Source organism: Phaseolus vulgaris, chromosome 10, assembly GCF_051622355.1.
Source record: "Phaseolus vulgaris cultivar YP4 chromosome 10, ASM5162235v1, whole genome shotgun sequence".
Classification (NCBI taxonomy): domain Eukaryota; kingdom Viridiplantae; phylum Streptophyta; class Magnoliopsida; order Fabales; family Fabaceae; genus Phaseolus; species Phaseolus vulgaris.
In genome coordinates this window covers 43,986,610-44,001,619 of record NC_143507.1, presented here as the reverse complement: position 1 = coordinate 44,001,619, position 15,010 = coordinate 43,986,610, and the positions used below count along the sequence as shown (strand labels likewise).

Below are 15,010 nucleotides of genomic sequence, written 5' to 3'. Positions count from 1 at the left end.
AAACAAAACAAATTCTAGAAGAAAGAACATAAAACAAGTAGGGAAAGAACAACAAAAAGTACTTGGTTAAGCCAACGTGAGTTACATCCATGGAAGAATGCAGCTTCACTATGAAACAAAGAATACAACATTAATATAATAATTACCTTAATCTCAACACCCGACGATACATTAGACTATACTTCATTAGACAATTCTCTGTCAGACTGAACAAATTTTGAGTCAATATTAACATTATACAATCACATAATTCTCCAAAAGTTTCTACCACATGCTTTAGAATAAGGTGTAAATGGATGAATGATCATTGAGATTAAATTTCATTAGGAACCCAATCACTATTCAATTAAGATTATGCTATTACCAACTCATAAGATTATTCAAGTCTTGAGTGTTCAAGTGAAAGAATCTAAATCCCTTGAATAGTGCTATAAGGTATTTGCTTTAAGAAAGTAAGTTCTAACAATGACTAAAAGTTCCTAACTCTTTCCAATTTGATCATTTTACCAATACCTTAAAAAATAACAAAATTAACAAAGATCGCTTCCAAGAGGAAATACAAATTGTATTTAAACTTGAAGTCTAGTTAGACAGTAACTTTGTTCTCAGACTAGCTAGTTAGATAGTTAGCACAGGATAAATATACTACTGACAGAATCCGGTTGGTGAATAGAATAAACTCTTGAACTTTTCATTTATATTCCAACTACAATAAACTAGAAACATTATCATTGAACATATCAACATGACTAAAATCTAGAAACATGCTCATACAGTTAAATCTGCTATAACATTGTCATTGAACCAAGACGCCAAATAACTAGAAACATGGCCATAGAGTTAATTCTTAAATTAACATTGTCATTAAACACATGCACACACAGTCAAACTTGTAGTAGCATTGTCATTAATCATATGAAAACACCAGAAAACTAGAAACATGAACATGCAGGCTAGGTTTCTAATGCTATTTTGAGTCCTTTGGGAAGTGTTGTATTGGTCATGCTTTGTTCAACACAATCTGGAAGTGGATCTGGGAGAGTAACACCACCAAGGGAGAGGAGGAAGAATAATCAATATCGTACTAAAAAAAAGTGTGCTATGTCTTCATAGCATTTCCCAATTAAGATATCCCTACAGAATATAACTTCATACACATCATGTTCATTAAAGTCATGCCAAAGAAATAAGAAACCTTGGCACGAATGATTAGATTTTGGAAGTCAATGATGTCAACCCAGGAAAGTTCCTTCGAATATAGCACTAGTTGAGATTGTAATCCAATAACTACGAAGATGAGAAAAAACAGAAAAGGACACCAATATTCCGAATCATTTTACCATAAGAATATCAGAATCGAAAATCCAAAAAAAGTGACACCCTTTTCTCGATTTGCATAATCCAATAAAACTCGTGACTTAAGAAGGAAAAAAAGTATTAAATAATTAAAATTGGAACTCGGATTCATCCCATTGAAGAACCGCAGAGCCTAAGTTCTGTTCTCTTTTGAGCTTATCTTTGAGGAACCAATCACAAACCTTGGCAGCATTGAGCTCCTCGATTGGACACCCTTCTTGCTCCGATATCACTCTTAGCAAGTTCAGGGATGATATCTGCACCCCAAATAAATAAAATTCAAAGAGTTTAATGATCATGCATTACACTGCAAAAAAAACTACTAAAAAATCATTCTTTACTTGCATGAAAAAACAATAGACGTAAGAGTGATTGGAGAGATGATATGAGAAGAGAGTTACCGTTAAACGGCATAGAAAGCGTTCATGTGTACTCAAGCCTGATATCTCGACCAAACCAGCTTCTTCCATTGTCAAAAACACCTGTCTCTCACCCTGGTTTTCTGCACTGCATTTCACCAGTGTTCTTCTGTGAGGTGTTTTGGTTTGTGGTATGAAGCATGCTTGGGTTTGGGTAGTGTTTGGAAGCTTTGAAGGGTTGAAGAGAAAGGTTGTTTGAAGAAAAGTGTTACAGGGTAGCAGTGAAATCATTAGTTTTGGCTTACTTTGATGAGAGAACTAAGAGGATGAAGAGTGTTGTGGGAAGGTGCAGAAAGAAAACAGAATATGAGAGTTCAGTTCAGTTCAGTGTCATGTTTTGGATTGGGCATTTGGGGCTCAAACATTACAACGCCCCACACTTATCTCCTATTATCTTTTGCTTTCTATTTTTTTTTCTTTTATTGCCTCTAATCTGTTAATTTTCATAAGCATACAATAATATAACAGTCATGCATGTATTGGTTAAAACTATTTTTTATATTATTACTATAGTTACAAATTATTAACATAATTTTAAAATATTTATTACAAAAATTAACTGAGAAATTTACCATATCAGTACTAATTTTGTAGCTTCATAAAAGGAAAAAATCTAGCATCACTCCTTTAAATAATACCCAGTTGGATAAATTTATTGAAAAGTATAAAAAAATTGAATCTTAAAACTCATTAATTCAATTTTATATTTCTAAAAGATTACAACCAAAATGAGAGGAATTTGCCACCAACACCACTCTTTCAAGTGTCTATGTTGATCCGCAGAAAAAAAAAAATTCTACAATATTTCACCTATAGACTATTTTAAAACAAATTAATTAAAAAATTACATCTAACATTTATTTATTTATTAAAAAAACAAGGGTAGATAGGTTGTTCAATTCACTTCACTATTGTATTAACTGAAATTTATAGAGGCTACAAAATAATACAAGAACTGCTACCTATTTAATGAAACCTGCATTAATATATCCAAATAGCAGAAATGTTAAAAAAGAGTATGATGTGATTAATGAGAGTGTATATTACTTGCATTCTTCATCTATTAATACGTGGCTCCTATGCTCACTTTGATCTAAGAAATGACAGAACCAATTTATAAAAAAAAAATGAGGTGATCATTAGCCTTTAGTTTTAGACTATGCCACCTAATACACTAAGCAAATCGTTAGATTTATAAAAAAAAAGAAACATGGAACCTAAACAATGGTTCCTCAGATCCGCACAAAACTTTCTCTGGGATTTATTTTCAGCATTGCTGATTCTGTGTATCTTGAAAATTGGAAGTAGGAATGCTTGTGATCCAGAAAATATAGAGACATTAAGGTGGATCACATGCAATTTCATTTTGCATGGAACTTGCTGTTAACAGATTCATAACTGGGCACACTAAGGACTGCCACAAACGAAAGAAATGATGTCAGTCAAAACTTGGGTTTATCAATCAGTTAAGAATTTCTTAAATTTGGAAAAAATCATATTACCATCCCCATATGATGCCATGGTCAAAGGTGAGGAAATAATCTTCTGGGCAATTTTGGTGATATCGTTCAACGTGATTTCATCTACAGCCTTCAGGAACTGTTCCAAAGCCTTCCTGAAAAGGTCATGATTACAATTTACGAAGAATTACACTTCCATTCAAGAATCTGTAATATTCTTATTACAGATTTCTCAACAATTTTATGGATGTCAAATTCAAATGCAAAAAATTAAAATACTAAAAAATAACTCCTAAGAACATGACAGTTTCCCAGATGGACTAGTATGCTGACTGAGTGAGTGGTGGCAGTATTCAAAACTAACCTATTCTTACTATTTAAATTAACCATCAAAAGAAGATGGAAGCAACAAGATATAGATGAAAAGGAAAATCTCAAGGTCTTGAGATTGATTCTTTACCTTTCTCCATAAGTTAAAATCTGCCTTCCAATATCTTCTGATGCAATCATCTGCAAAAAGGATTATTTTTAAACATGTCAGATCCATATGAAATCTAACCAAGCCCCGTTCTTCATTTAGAATATAACACAAAAAAGAATCACAAGGCAGAAGCATGCCATGATGCTCTAACCACATAACAGTTTCAGAGGCTTTCCCCGCCTTAGACTAACTTGCACCATAACACATTGAAAGTGGAAAATATGAGAGATGGAGAATTTGTTTGGAAGTGAATAAGGATAATTGTGAGGTGTACAAAGTGGGGGAAGAGAATTTTGGGGTAGACTGGGTGGAGATTGCTTCATGCAGTTCCGGGGTATCTTTCTCTCTTTTAATCTTGATATTTAATGTGTTTTCTAAAGAACCTTCCTCCGTTTTAAGGTTCCAAGCTTACTTTTTTGTTGGATAATAATATTTAATATCTTCACAGGGCATATCATTATGCTAGACTAGACTAATAGAATTTGAAAAAAAACTGAATCCCCTGGAAGGATGCATAAACAATGGAGTCTAAATGAAAGAGGAACTACCAAAGTATTTGGAACACCACAATTATGTAAAGAAGAAGACAGGATCATACTCTAGATTCCAGATTCATTAGAACTGCAGACTTTGTGGATTTTTTTGCTCGGTCAAGCTGCACCTGTGTAACTGACATTGCAAGAAGTTCCAGTTTAATTTCACACAAATGAAAATTCTTACTAAAATGCTTGACAAACAAGAGAGAAGTAAAACCTTCTCCAGGGGAAGCAATTGCTATTAGTTCTTTGGCTGCTATATCCACAGCATTTGGCGCAAAATCAGGGCTCTACATCCACAAATTTGAATGTGTCAAATCAACATAATAAGCAGTGACTATTAAATTAAGATTTAGCTTATTTTTTACAATTTCCTCTATGACTTTGAAAAACAAGCAATTATTCCATTTAAAAAAATGCTGTCCCAAACATGCTCTAAAAGTGATATTTTTCTATGATCAATGTTCATCAAGGCAACTTTGTCTTCAACGAATAAGCACATTTTAAGTCTAGCTCTTAACTGCAATGCATAATACATGGGAACTTGTTCCCTTAGACATACTAACCCAGCCCTTAAATGGAGAGAAAACAAATAAATTCATATCTATATTTAAAACATATTTCGTGTAAAGGAACGTCCAGAAATAATTGTGATTCTTTTCTTACAGTGCTTGCATAAATGCCAAACAATCCTGTATTATTGAAGATGCTGTTGAATGCAGAAAAAGATTGAATCTGTTGATGTTCATTCAGCACACGAAGATCTGGATGCAGTTGTACATGCAAATCAAGTTAAAATATTAGAATTGAGAATGTATGAAAATAAAATGACAAAAGTGAAGTTTACATTAGACAGATAAGTGTTACTTCTCAAATGGAGATGTTAATTAAAAATAACAGCAAGGTTAAAGCATATAGCTGACCAAACTAAACAGTGGACAAGATATAGGTAAAACTTACATAGCCTTGAGTGCATCCCTTTTCCAGGCCCCCCTGCTGAAAATGACCCACCTCCTCCCATAAGCACCTGCACGAAAAAAGTGTTCAATTATTTTGTTCTTTTTTGTACAACAGAAATAAAGATGAAAAAAAAAACAAAAGTACAGCATTTACCAGACAAGGACCCAAAATAAATACCTGTAAAACAGTCAAAACTATAGCATCTTTCTCTTTATGCCATCCACCAGGCACTTCAAAAGCAAGAGCAACATGTGTACCCTGCCCTTGAAACATATCTTAGCCAGTAAATAACAATGTTTGAAGGGGATAGATGAAAAGAATGAGATACAAGAAAATGTAAATAGCTAGTATAAATACTTGTCCGCACCTTTGATTCACCATGATGACGAAAATCACCTCCAACATAGATAGATTTAGGTTCATCAGGACGGGGAACATTTTGTAGATCAGAGAGAAGTGGCTCAGCAATAGATACAAGTTCCTCATGCTCAACCCCAGATGCTGCAAGTACCATTCTTGGTGCAGTGTAATTCTCCTGATTTTTTACATTTCACAACAAATAGATTCTCAAATAGAACAATAAGGGGGGAAAGGCAGAAAGAAAAAATGGAAAAAAGTTATAAATGTTGCATAAATTAATACTGGGGGGATTAATGTAGTATCAGAAAGGATAACAGATCTTACAGCAACAAATTTCTCTAAACCAGGGACATCCAATCTGTTCAATGCTGCTTCAGTGGCTAAGAGAGGAAGAGCCAATGCACCAGCATAACCAGCAGAGTGAATTGCTTCCAAAAGCAAGCCCTGGGGATTGTTGGAGAGTTCTCCAAGCTCTGCTTTCACTTTCTGAAGCTGTTTCATTCAATACACAGTTCCACAAGTTCAGAAGGAATGACATATCAGCTATCAATAAAAAAAACTATACATCCAAAATAGGATGACAAACTTTTATTTAGATTCCTTAGTCCGTTAGGATGCAATTGCAAGGCATGAGACTCACAAAAATAAATAACTTTGCATTCAGTATGAGTTAGTATAGTTGGAACTAAGAAAGGTAGAATATGTTGCCTACCTTTCATATACCTTTGTTTGACGTGATTAACGTGTAGCTACACATATAGGAAATGAATATCCTAATAATAGCACAAAAAGAAACTATAGGTGTTTCATTTTCGTTTTTTTTTCCAAAAGCCAAGACAGGGCACTTAATATTCTCTAAAAGAATAATGCCTGTAATTGTTTAGCCATCCTACTATGGATTATAAAATAGAGAAAAGTCTGTCCATTTGCCGAAGAATATGACTGAGCTTGCTGACTTAAGAATTACAAGATCAGTAATGGAGAAAAGATACAAATAAAAAATTAAATACCTCTTCATTGAACTCCCACTCCAAGAAGGCAGGGTTCCTTACACAGTCAACCAGTAGTTCCACCATTTGTGGAACATAGGTTTTCAAGGCATCAAATGTATATCCCATTTGCTCCCTCGAGGCCGAGGCTCCAATGTTACCACCAATTGCTTCTACTTCCCTTACAATACGAAAGTGACTTCGGTTTGTTGTGCTTTTGAAAGCCATTCGTTCTAGCAAGTGTGAAGCTCCACTTGAGAATGGTTTCTCATAGATGGAACCAGAGTCAATATATAACCCGATTGAAGCTGCAGGGTTCTAATTAACATGCAAAATGAACAACAAAATCAATATGCGAGCCAAATACCTCAAGAACACCATTGCATCACAGTAACATTGACATTGAAATACCAAGATGGCAACAAATTAGAAACATGCACATAAAGCTAAATCTTAATATTATATAGTAACATTCTTATTGATCAAGATGCCAAAAAACTATAATCATGCACATACAGTTAAATCTGAGTAGCATTGTCATTGCACATGCCAAGATGTCAAATAACTTGAAACATACCCATACAGTTAATTCTCAAAGTAACATTGTCATCAAACATATCACGATGTCAAATAACTAGAAACACGTACATAAAGTAACATTGTCATTGAGCATACGAAGACACCAAAAAAACTAGACACGTGGACACACAGTCAAATTTACAGTAGCAGTGTCATTAATCATATCAATATTACCAAGAAAACTAGAAAGATGCACGTACAGGCGAGGTCTCTGATGCTATTTTAAGTCCATTGGAAAGTGTTGTGATCTTGGTCTTGCTTTGTTCAACAGAATCTGGAAGTGGATCTGGGAGAGCAACACCACTAAGGGGTATATCCAGAGAAGGAAGAACACTAGAACGTTCTCCAGTAAGCCAGCTAAAAAAACCACCTTGGGAAGTCCTTGCAGCTACGGCGGCTGAAGTGGAGGAGGACCTAGTGGATCCCAACTTGCATGCATCGCCCTAATCACATGGTTTCATTACACAAAATCACACAAACAGCAGCAGCACTCACCAGAAGAAAATAAATTATTCCATTACACCAATGCCACACAAATTTTTCACGGGAATAAAAAAAACAGCAGATTATAACATGAAAAACAACCTAGGCATTACCAAACCCGGTTGGAAGAAAAACAATCCTGCCCACCAAACTAATTTCCTAGAAAATCAACAGAATAACATTTTTTGCCCATCAAAATCAAATTTTGTTATCAGGGAAAGATCCAAGACATGTGGTGGAGGGATTTGAGGTCCTAAACATTAATAAAAATTGTGTTGGGATGAAAAGAAAAAGAATGATGATGGTGTTAGTAGTGACCTTGAGATGCCTTCTGAATGAAGAAGCTGCTGCTCTGTACATGGCGAAGAGAGAAGGAAGAGAATGAATCCCAAAATCAAAATGTGCTTTCTTTTCCTTTCACAAACAACAGGTAAACCCTATGAAGCAGGGACACGCACCAAAGAGAATCACTTTAATTTGGAAATGGTCAATTATTTTTATTTTAATCAAAAATTAAAATAATTATCAAGACAAAGGACTACTGAGTTTGGGCTTCTTCTTCCTGCACCCCAACATTTTTTTTCCTGCACCCAATATTTTCTAAATCTCAAAACTGGCCTTGATCTTTTATTTGAAAAAGTACATCATGGTTATCGGAAATCGAGATCTAAGAGTGTGCTACGGATTCATCAATCCATAACTGATTTTTTTTTTTCGGATGAGAAGTGTTCAGAAGCAAGTTTTGCATAAATTATTGATTTCCAAATTTCTGAATCCGGAAGCCTAATTCTGTTACGAATTGGTGGATCCGGGATATTTTTGTTTAATTATGGATTTCTTAATCATAATGCATATTTCTGTTACAGATTGATGGATCAAAAGTTTTTTTTTTTGAATGTGAAATGCATATTTTGAATTACGGATTGGTGGATCCGAAATTTTACCAAAAGTGACAATCCAAAATTTTTCTAGATTCCATAATCCAGAATGCAAAAAAATAAATACAGTTCAAGTGCATTTTAGGGTTTTTAAAAAAGAATAGGAACAGTTTAATCTTTGCATAACATTATGAGGGTGCAGAAAGAAAAATGTAGGGATGCAGAAAGAAACTGCCCTGAGTTTGAGTTACTTGGGCTTTTAGAATCCGACCCAGTAAAGTTGAGCCTCACAAGACCTGAACATTGTTGTTTCTTCCTGCACCCCATTAAAGTTCTTCCTCTATCCCATCAAATAAGTGAAATGACTAAATGTTCTATATAATTCGTTCTCTGAAAACCTCTTTCCAAAACATATTCTATAATATATTACATACATTTCAAAAAGTTTATTCTAAATTTTTTTTTCCGAACAACATTTTCTTAAACATATTTCATGAATTTCAGAAAATATGTTTCCAAAAAACTTCTGAAAAAAAAATTGAAAAAATTATTAAGAAAAAAGGTAAAATAATCTTTTAAAAAAATGATGAGGTATATGAAAAAATTTGTTAGGTACAGAAAGAAACACCCCCTAACATTTTGGCAAATTCTTATGCAACTCTATAGATTTCTTCTCCTTCCTATAAATATAAAAATTCTCATCGAATTTTAAGAAATCATTTCTTTAAGCTTCAGATTGCATAATTTTAATTCCTTTAAATTTTTAGATTTTATAATTTGAAACTTTTCATAATTTTTTTTTGTGTATACTCCAAAAATTATTATTTTTTCTTAATTTTTTTAATGAATAAAATGAATATTTTTATGTTTATAGAATGCAGAAAAATTCTACGGTACAGCAAAAATGAACGAACATCTTTAAAGGAAAATTATAAGTGTTTTTTTTTATATTTATAAATTTTCTTTAACACCTCCCATTTATTTCAGAAGCCATGTGTAGTGGTGTATTACCAACTTGCCACCATTAATTTGTACACTAAATAATAAAATAACATGATAAGAAAATTATTAAATAATAATTAAATTTAAAGATAAAAAACAATTAATTATTGTATTAACTAAATTAAATACTAATTTAGACACTAAAAAATTATTGATATCCTAAATTAGTTTCTATTATTAATAAAAATTTATAAAATAGTTTTTAAATTAGTATCAAAATTAGTTATATAGATTTTTAAATTTTTGTTATGAGCATTGTTAGTTCAAATAATATTATAAAAAACATATAATGAATGTGAAGAAACAAACTTATCAAAACTTAATAAATAAGCTATGATCTTGGTTCTTTTAACTTCAAGATAAATATTTTTTCATACCATTTGTGAAGCCTATTTCAAATTATATTGAAATGAAATATCATCATTAATACTTTATAATATGATAAAAAGTATTTATTAGTTAAAATTGTTCAATATAATTAGAGTGTAAGGTTTAGAGTTTAAGAGTTTTGAAAAATTATACGAAAAATGATAGTTTTACCATTCTTAGAATTGTATATAATTTTTAATATAATATTTTTTAAATATATATATATATATATATATATATAATAAAAGATAAATTTATAATTAAATAATATGAAAAATATTAAAATAATAATATTAAGAGTTATAACCTCATCCAATAAAAAAAATTGAGATTTTTAATATATCATTATCGTTTATTAATTTATTAATAATACTTTCATACCAGTTTTATTTTGATACATAAAAAAATATTATTTTATTACAATATTATTCTAAAAATGTGTACACAACACGTGTCATTCCTCTTCTGCGTTCGACCGACCAACGTTGGACTAGTACCCATATGTTGCGGCGTACCAACTCACGTGTCTTTGGCCGTTGGATCCATCTTCAACGGCCACAAACACATCATCTACCGTGGTTGTGTTTCTACGTGAAACCTACCTCAATGGAACTCTTCTGCTTCAACCAGATTCCTCTCCTTTCACCGCACCAACACTTTCCCTTCCCCTTCATTGCTTCTCTTCAAAAACTCAACTTGTGTGTGATTCCATTTCCACCATCATCACCATGTCCAATTCTGAACACAAGATCATCACTGGGCATGCTGGCTATGTCCTTGAAGATGTCCCTCATCTATCTCACTACATCCCTCACCTCACTGTACCCTCTTGTTCTCTGAATGTTTATCTTTTTCTGCTAAAAAAACCAGGAAAAACAAAAGACACTACATGTGTTGCTTCTTGCATGAGTTTGTAAATGCGTGTCCTGATTTTTCTTTTCTGTTGTTGTTGTTGATCATCATGCAGACATATCCTAATCCGTTGCAAGACAATCCTTCCTATTCAGTTGTTAAGTACGTTGCTTACTGTGTATTAAAATTGAAGTGTTTGAATTGATTCTTCCTGGTACTTGTTTTGCTATGTTGTGACTTTGCACATTGGTGTGGCAACTCAATCTGATGATGGTTTTGATTGGTTTATGCATCACCAGGCAGCATGCTGTTGATGTGGAAGATACTGTTGCGCATAAGGCATGTTCTTGCTGTTTTTGTTGTTGTTCTTTCTTCCATTACAGTGTTCTTGAATTGTTGATTTAAATTTTCCTTTTTCTCTTGGTATAGATAGTTGTACATAAGAATAGCCCAAGAGGGACTCATTTTCGCCGCGCCGGGCCTCGTCAAAAGGTTGGTTGGTTTCTTTAAACAGAATCCTTGGCTGTAGCCAATGCTGTATTATATGTGATCTGTGAGCTAACAGCTATGTAGCACAAACATTCTGACACTGATACAACACGGATGAGATAGATACAACACAGATACAAAAATATGTATAATCTCTAAAATGTAGGACACGGGACACAAATCTATATATTATATAATTATAAATTATAGAAATTTACAATGAAGATTTATGTGCAAAAGTATGTTTCAGTTTTTTTTAGCGGAAAGATGTTTTTCATGACTGGTTCAAAAGGATTTGTTCTTTATTTTTATAATCATGATAAAAATTTATACAATAAGTTTGAGTTTTTAGAAGATTAATGTATTTATCATTTTTAAAATTGTGTTAGATTCGTGCTAGAATTGTCAGAAATCCAGCAAATATTTTTTGAATTGGACACTTCAACAATAAGTGTTCTACGAGTGTCGTACGAATATGTGTATCTGACACGCACACGCTATTTAAGAGGAGTGTCCGAGCCTCATAGACAACAATGTTAAATGTTTCTCAGGTATATTTTGGGTCTGAGGATGTACATGCTTCCATTGTCACATGTGGAGGTCTTTGTCCAGGAGTAAACACATTGATCAGGGAAGTAGTTTGCGGGTTATACCATATGTATGGGGTGCAACAGGTACAGGGAATAGAGGTACTGCTCACTAATGAACTTTTTTTTATCTGTGATTGTTCTGTGACAGATTAGCAAATTCATTTCTATTATAATTTTTCATCTGCATTTTCTTTCAAATATGTGTAAATTGCAGTGTTGTATCTTTCCCCACTTGAATGCAGGGAGGGTATAGAGGTTTTTATTCTCGAAATATAATTCCTTTGACACCAAAGGCTGTGAATGACATCCACAAACGTGGGGGAACCATCCTTGGTACCTCACAGGGAGAAGGAAGCAATGATACCTCAAAGATTGTTGATAGCATTCAGGATCGGGGAATTAATCAGGTTTACATACTTGGAGGAGATGGAACTCAGAGAGGGGCTTCTGTGATTTTTGAGGTATTAGTTGAAATGTCTGTATGAAGAAATTATAGTTTTTGAGGTAACTAAGGTTTTGTTATTTTCATACAGGAAATTAGAAGACGTGGCTTGAAAGTTTCGGTGGTGGGAATTCCAGAATCTGTTGATAACGATATCCCAGTAAGCATGCCTGAATTGGACACTTGAAGCCTTTTAGTTGAAGCTATGAAGACAACAAGAATTTGCTGTTAAATAGTCACCTGGTTAACCATGTTGTGTCTGAATCAGGTTATAGATAAGTCATTTGGTTTTGACACTGCCGTTGAAGAGGCACAACGGGCCATAAATGCTGCTCATGTGGAAGCAGAAAGCACAGAGAATGGCATTGGTGTTGTCAAGCTAATGGGTCGTAACAGTGGTAAGTACCTTTTGTATTTAGTAATTTACAAGCTTAGACTAATGCTAGTTATATAGATTGGAAGATCTGAAAGATGACTAGTTAGCTGCTGTGATGCTTGATTTTCTTGACAGAAAACTATTTATCATGAAAGCACATTTTAAGTTTAACTTAACCTGATAAAAGTGACTTGTAATATATATATTATTATTTTGGTCATATCTCTAGACGGTGTTCTCAAACATTTTTTCTCACTTTTTTTAGCTACTCTATTGTCATCCTTTTTGTCATTTTCATGCCAAGTGACATCTTTGGTGACTGAAAGATCTGGTTTTAGTTGTTTCAGAGCCATCCTTTTGTCATCTTGCCAGATTGTAACTGTTCCAAGCCTTTCTCAATTTTGCAAATTGCAATGTCTTCCTCATAGAATATTAGTGTTTTTCTATGTGGTCCATGTAAGCAACATTGGATCTTTGGGCTACATGATAGTGTTCTTGCCTTTTCTAGCAAGCAGCTGCACCTTTACCTCTAAATCATCTGTTGATTTTAGCATTCCCTTCTTTTCTAACATAGTTTTTCTGGTTATTTGATATGACCTGATCATACAGGATTTATATCTATGTATGCAACTCTTGCCAGCCGAGATGTGGATTGTTGCTTAATTCCGGAGTCACCCTTTTACCTGGAAGGTCCTGGTGGACTCTTTGAGTTCATTAGGAAAAGACTCACAGAAAATGGGCACATGGTTATAGTAATAGCTGAAGGTGCAGGTCAAGAGCTTATTTCAGAAACCCTTTCTGCTACAAATATGAAGGATGCTTCTGGCAACAAGTTACTCCAAGATGTTGGTCTGTGGTTATCCCAGAAGATTAAGGTAGAACATCTTAAAAGTGTGTATTCTTTATTAAACGACTTGTTCTTTCCTGCAATATGCTTATCAATCTTAAAGTATGTTACTTTCAAGAATCTGAAGAAAAACCACATGTAAATAGATCAAATTTATATTTATTGTTTACATTAGCTACATAGATATGTAAAATTGTTCAACTTCAACTGCTATGCTAGATATCCTTATTTCACAATTCTTAAGCAGCAGTTACAACCGATAGAGCAGTCAGTTACAACTGATATGAGATCATTTTTATCATCTAATAGCAGTCTCACATTTGCAGCATCTGAACTGTGAATTTTCTCTCAAACTACATTCAAGCAATTGGCCTATTATAGTAATCACAAGATTCCCCTGATGTAGATTTTTCTCTCATTTTCCTTGTGACAAATTTATTTATTCAATTCTGTTGTAGGACCACTTCACAGAAAGTCAAAAAATGGCTATAACTCTGAAGTACATTGGTTAGCTCTCTTCTTTTTACTGGTGCAAGAATGATAGTGTATTACCTATAAACTACATATTCTAATCAATCTAAAATTTTGGTGTCTGGCAGATCCCACATACATGATCCGTGCTGTTCCAAGTATTGCCTCTGATAATGTATATTGCACTCTCCTTGCTCAAAGTGCCGTTCATGGTGCAATGGCTGGATACACAGGCTTTGCGGTTGGTGCCATCAATGGCAAACATGCTTATATTCCATTTCATGTAAGTCATTGTTATGTTCTGTCAAGTAAATTTTCAAGAACTCAAGATAAATTAAGCACAAGCATCAAATTGGTATAAAATAAACAATGACTCAGATTGTCTCATGTCAGATTCTCCATTTAGTTTGTGGTTGATCATGATAATCATTGTAATACATCATGCAGTTTTTTTTTTTTATAAAAACTTTCATGTCAGACATCAGACATCATCAGTATGCAACTTGACATCTCAGTTAAACTGACACCTCAAGTAACAACAATCATTTTATACCGTGTTTATTCTTGAATATTATAATCCAAATGTTATGCAGAGTTTTTAGTGAATGTATGTAATGTGCACTGCAGCTGATAAATGAGGACGAGAAGAAGGTTGTTATCACTGATCGCATGTGGGCAAGGTTACTGTCTTCAACCAATCAACCAAGCTTCTTGAATCCTATAGACATTACAAACAAGACTGCACCAACACAACACCACACATCAAAGGGGAAGGCACTGTCACCTCATTAAACCAGGCCAATACTTTACATCTACTCATAAGATATTTATGTGAGTATTTTTAAGTGATAATTATGTAAAGCTGAAAGACTAACTTTAATTTCTTCCACTCAACTAATTTGGTGTGTTTTGATAAAAGGAGATGAATAGAAGGAATACGACAAGAGTTTGAATCTTTTTGCAATTTCACATATTAATAACTGATATATTTTCTTAAAAGAAAATCATCAAATAGAAACTAATTTTATAGAACAAAATAATTAGTTACTGTTTGATTAAATTAGAAACAAT

The 15,010-nt window shown here is 33.4% G+C and overlaps 3 protein-coding genes across 4 annotated transcripts; 1 reads left to right on the top strand and 2 right to left on the bottom strand.

Annotated features, from left to right (window-relative positions):
• Nucleotides 1-1,227: 1,227 nt before the first annotated feature.
• On the bottom strand, nucleotides 1,228-2,135 carry LOC137818182 (receptor-interacting protein). Its single transcript, XM_068621450.2, has 2 exons — nucleotides 1,758-2,135; nucleotides 1,228-1,613 (listed from the first exon to the last, which is right to left on the bottom strand). The coding sequence occupies exons 1-2, from the start codon at nucleotides 2,004-2,006 to the stop codon at nucleotides 1,446-1,448; spliced, it is 417 nt and encodes a 138-aa protein (XP_068477551.1). The 5' UTR covers nucleotides 2,007-2,135; the 3' UTR covers nucleotides 1,228-1,445.
• A 644-nt stretch (nucleotides 2,136-2,779) lies between these two features.
• Nucleotides 2,780-8,127, bottom strand: LOC137818181 (mitochondrial-processing peptidase subunit alpha). The gene is made up of 13 exons (XM_068621449.2): nucleotides 7,942-8,127; nucleotides 7,341-7,583; nucleotides 6,583-6,879; nucleotides 5,897-6,064; nucleotides 5,580-5,747; nucleotides 5,390-5,470; nucleotides 5,213-5,279; nucleotides 4,919-5,016; nucleotides 4,470-4,542; nucleotides 4,315-4,385; nucleotides 3,696-3,745; nucleotides 3,278-3,390; nucleotides 2,780-3,189 (listed from the first exon to the last, which is right to left on the bottom strand). The coding sequence occupies exons 1-13, from the start codon at nucleotides 7,981-7,983 to the stop codon at nucleotides 3,137-3,139; spliced, it is 1,524 nt and encodes a 507-aa protein (XP_068477550.1). The 5' UTR covers nucleotides 7,984-8,127; the 3' UTR covers nucleotides 2,780-3,136.
• Nucleotides 8,128-10,438: 2,311 nt separating this feature from the next.
• LOC137818180 (ATP-dependent 6-phosphofructokinase 3) lies at nucleotides 10,439-14,857 on the top strand. 2 transcript variants are annotated; one of them, XM_068621448.2, is made up of 12 exons: nucleotides 10,439-10,693; nucleotides 10,840-10,886; nucleotides 11,024-11,063; nucleotides 11,154-11,216; nucleotides 11,765-11,902; nucleotides 12,046-12,264; nucleotides 12,337-12,405; nucleotides 12,514-12,643; nucleotides 13,231-13,496; nucleotides 13,927-13,975; nucleotides 14,068-14,222; nucleotides 14,567-14,857. In XM_068621448.2, exons 1-12 carry the CDS (start codon nucleotides 10,601-10,603, stop codon nucleotides 14,729-14,731), a joined length of 1,434 nt encoding a protein of 477 aa, XP_068477549.1. In that variant the 5' UTR covers nucleotides 10,439-10,600; the 3' UTR covers nucleotides 14,732-14,857. The 2 variants fall into 2 exon arrangements, with proteins under 2 accessions (XP_068477549.1, XP_090152464.1); XM_090296338.1 differs by lacking the exons at nucleotides 13,927-13,975; nucleotides 14,068-14,222; nucleotides 14,567-14,857 and adding an exon at nucleotides 13,795-13,893 and having other exon boundaries at nucleotides 10,467-10,693.
• The last annotated feature ends 153 nt before the right edge of the window (nucleotides 14,858-15,010 follow it).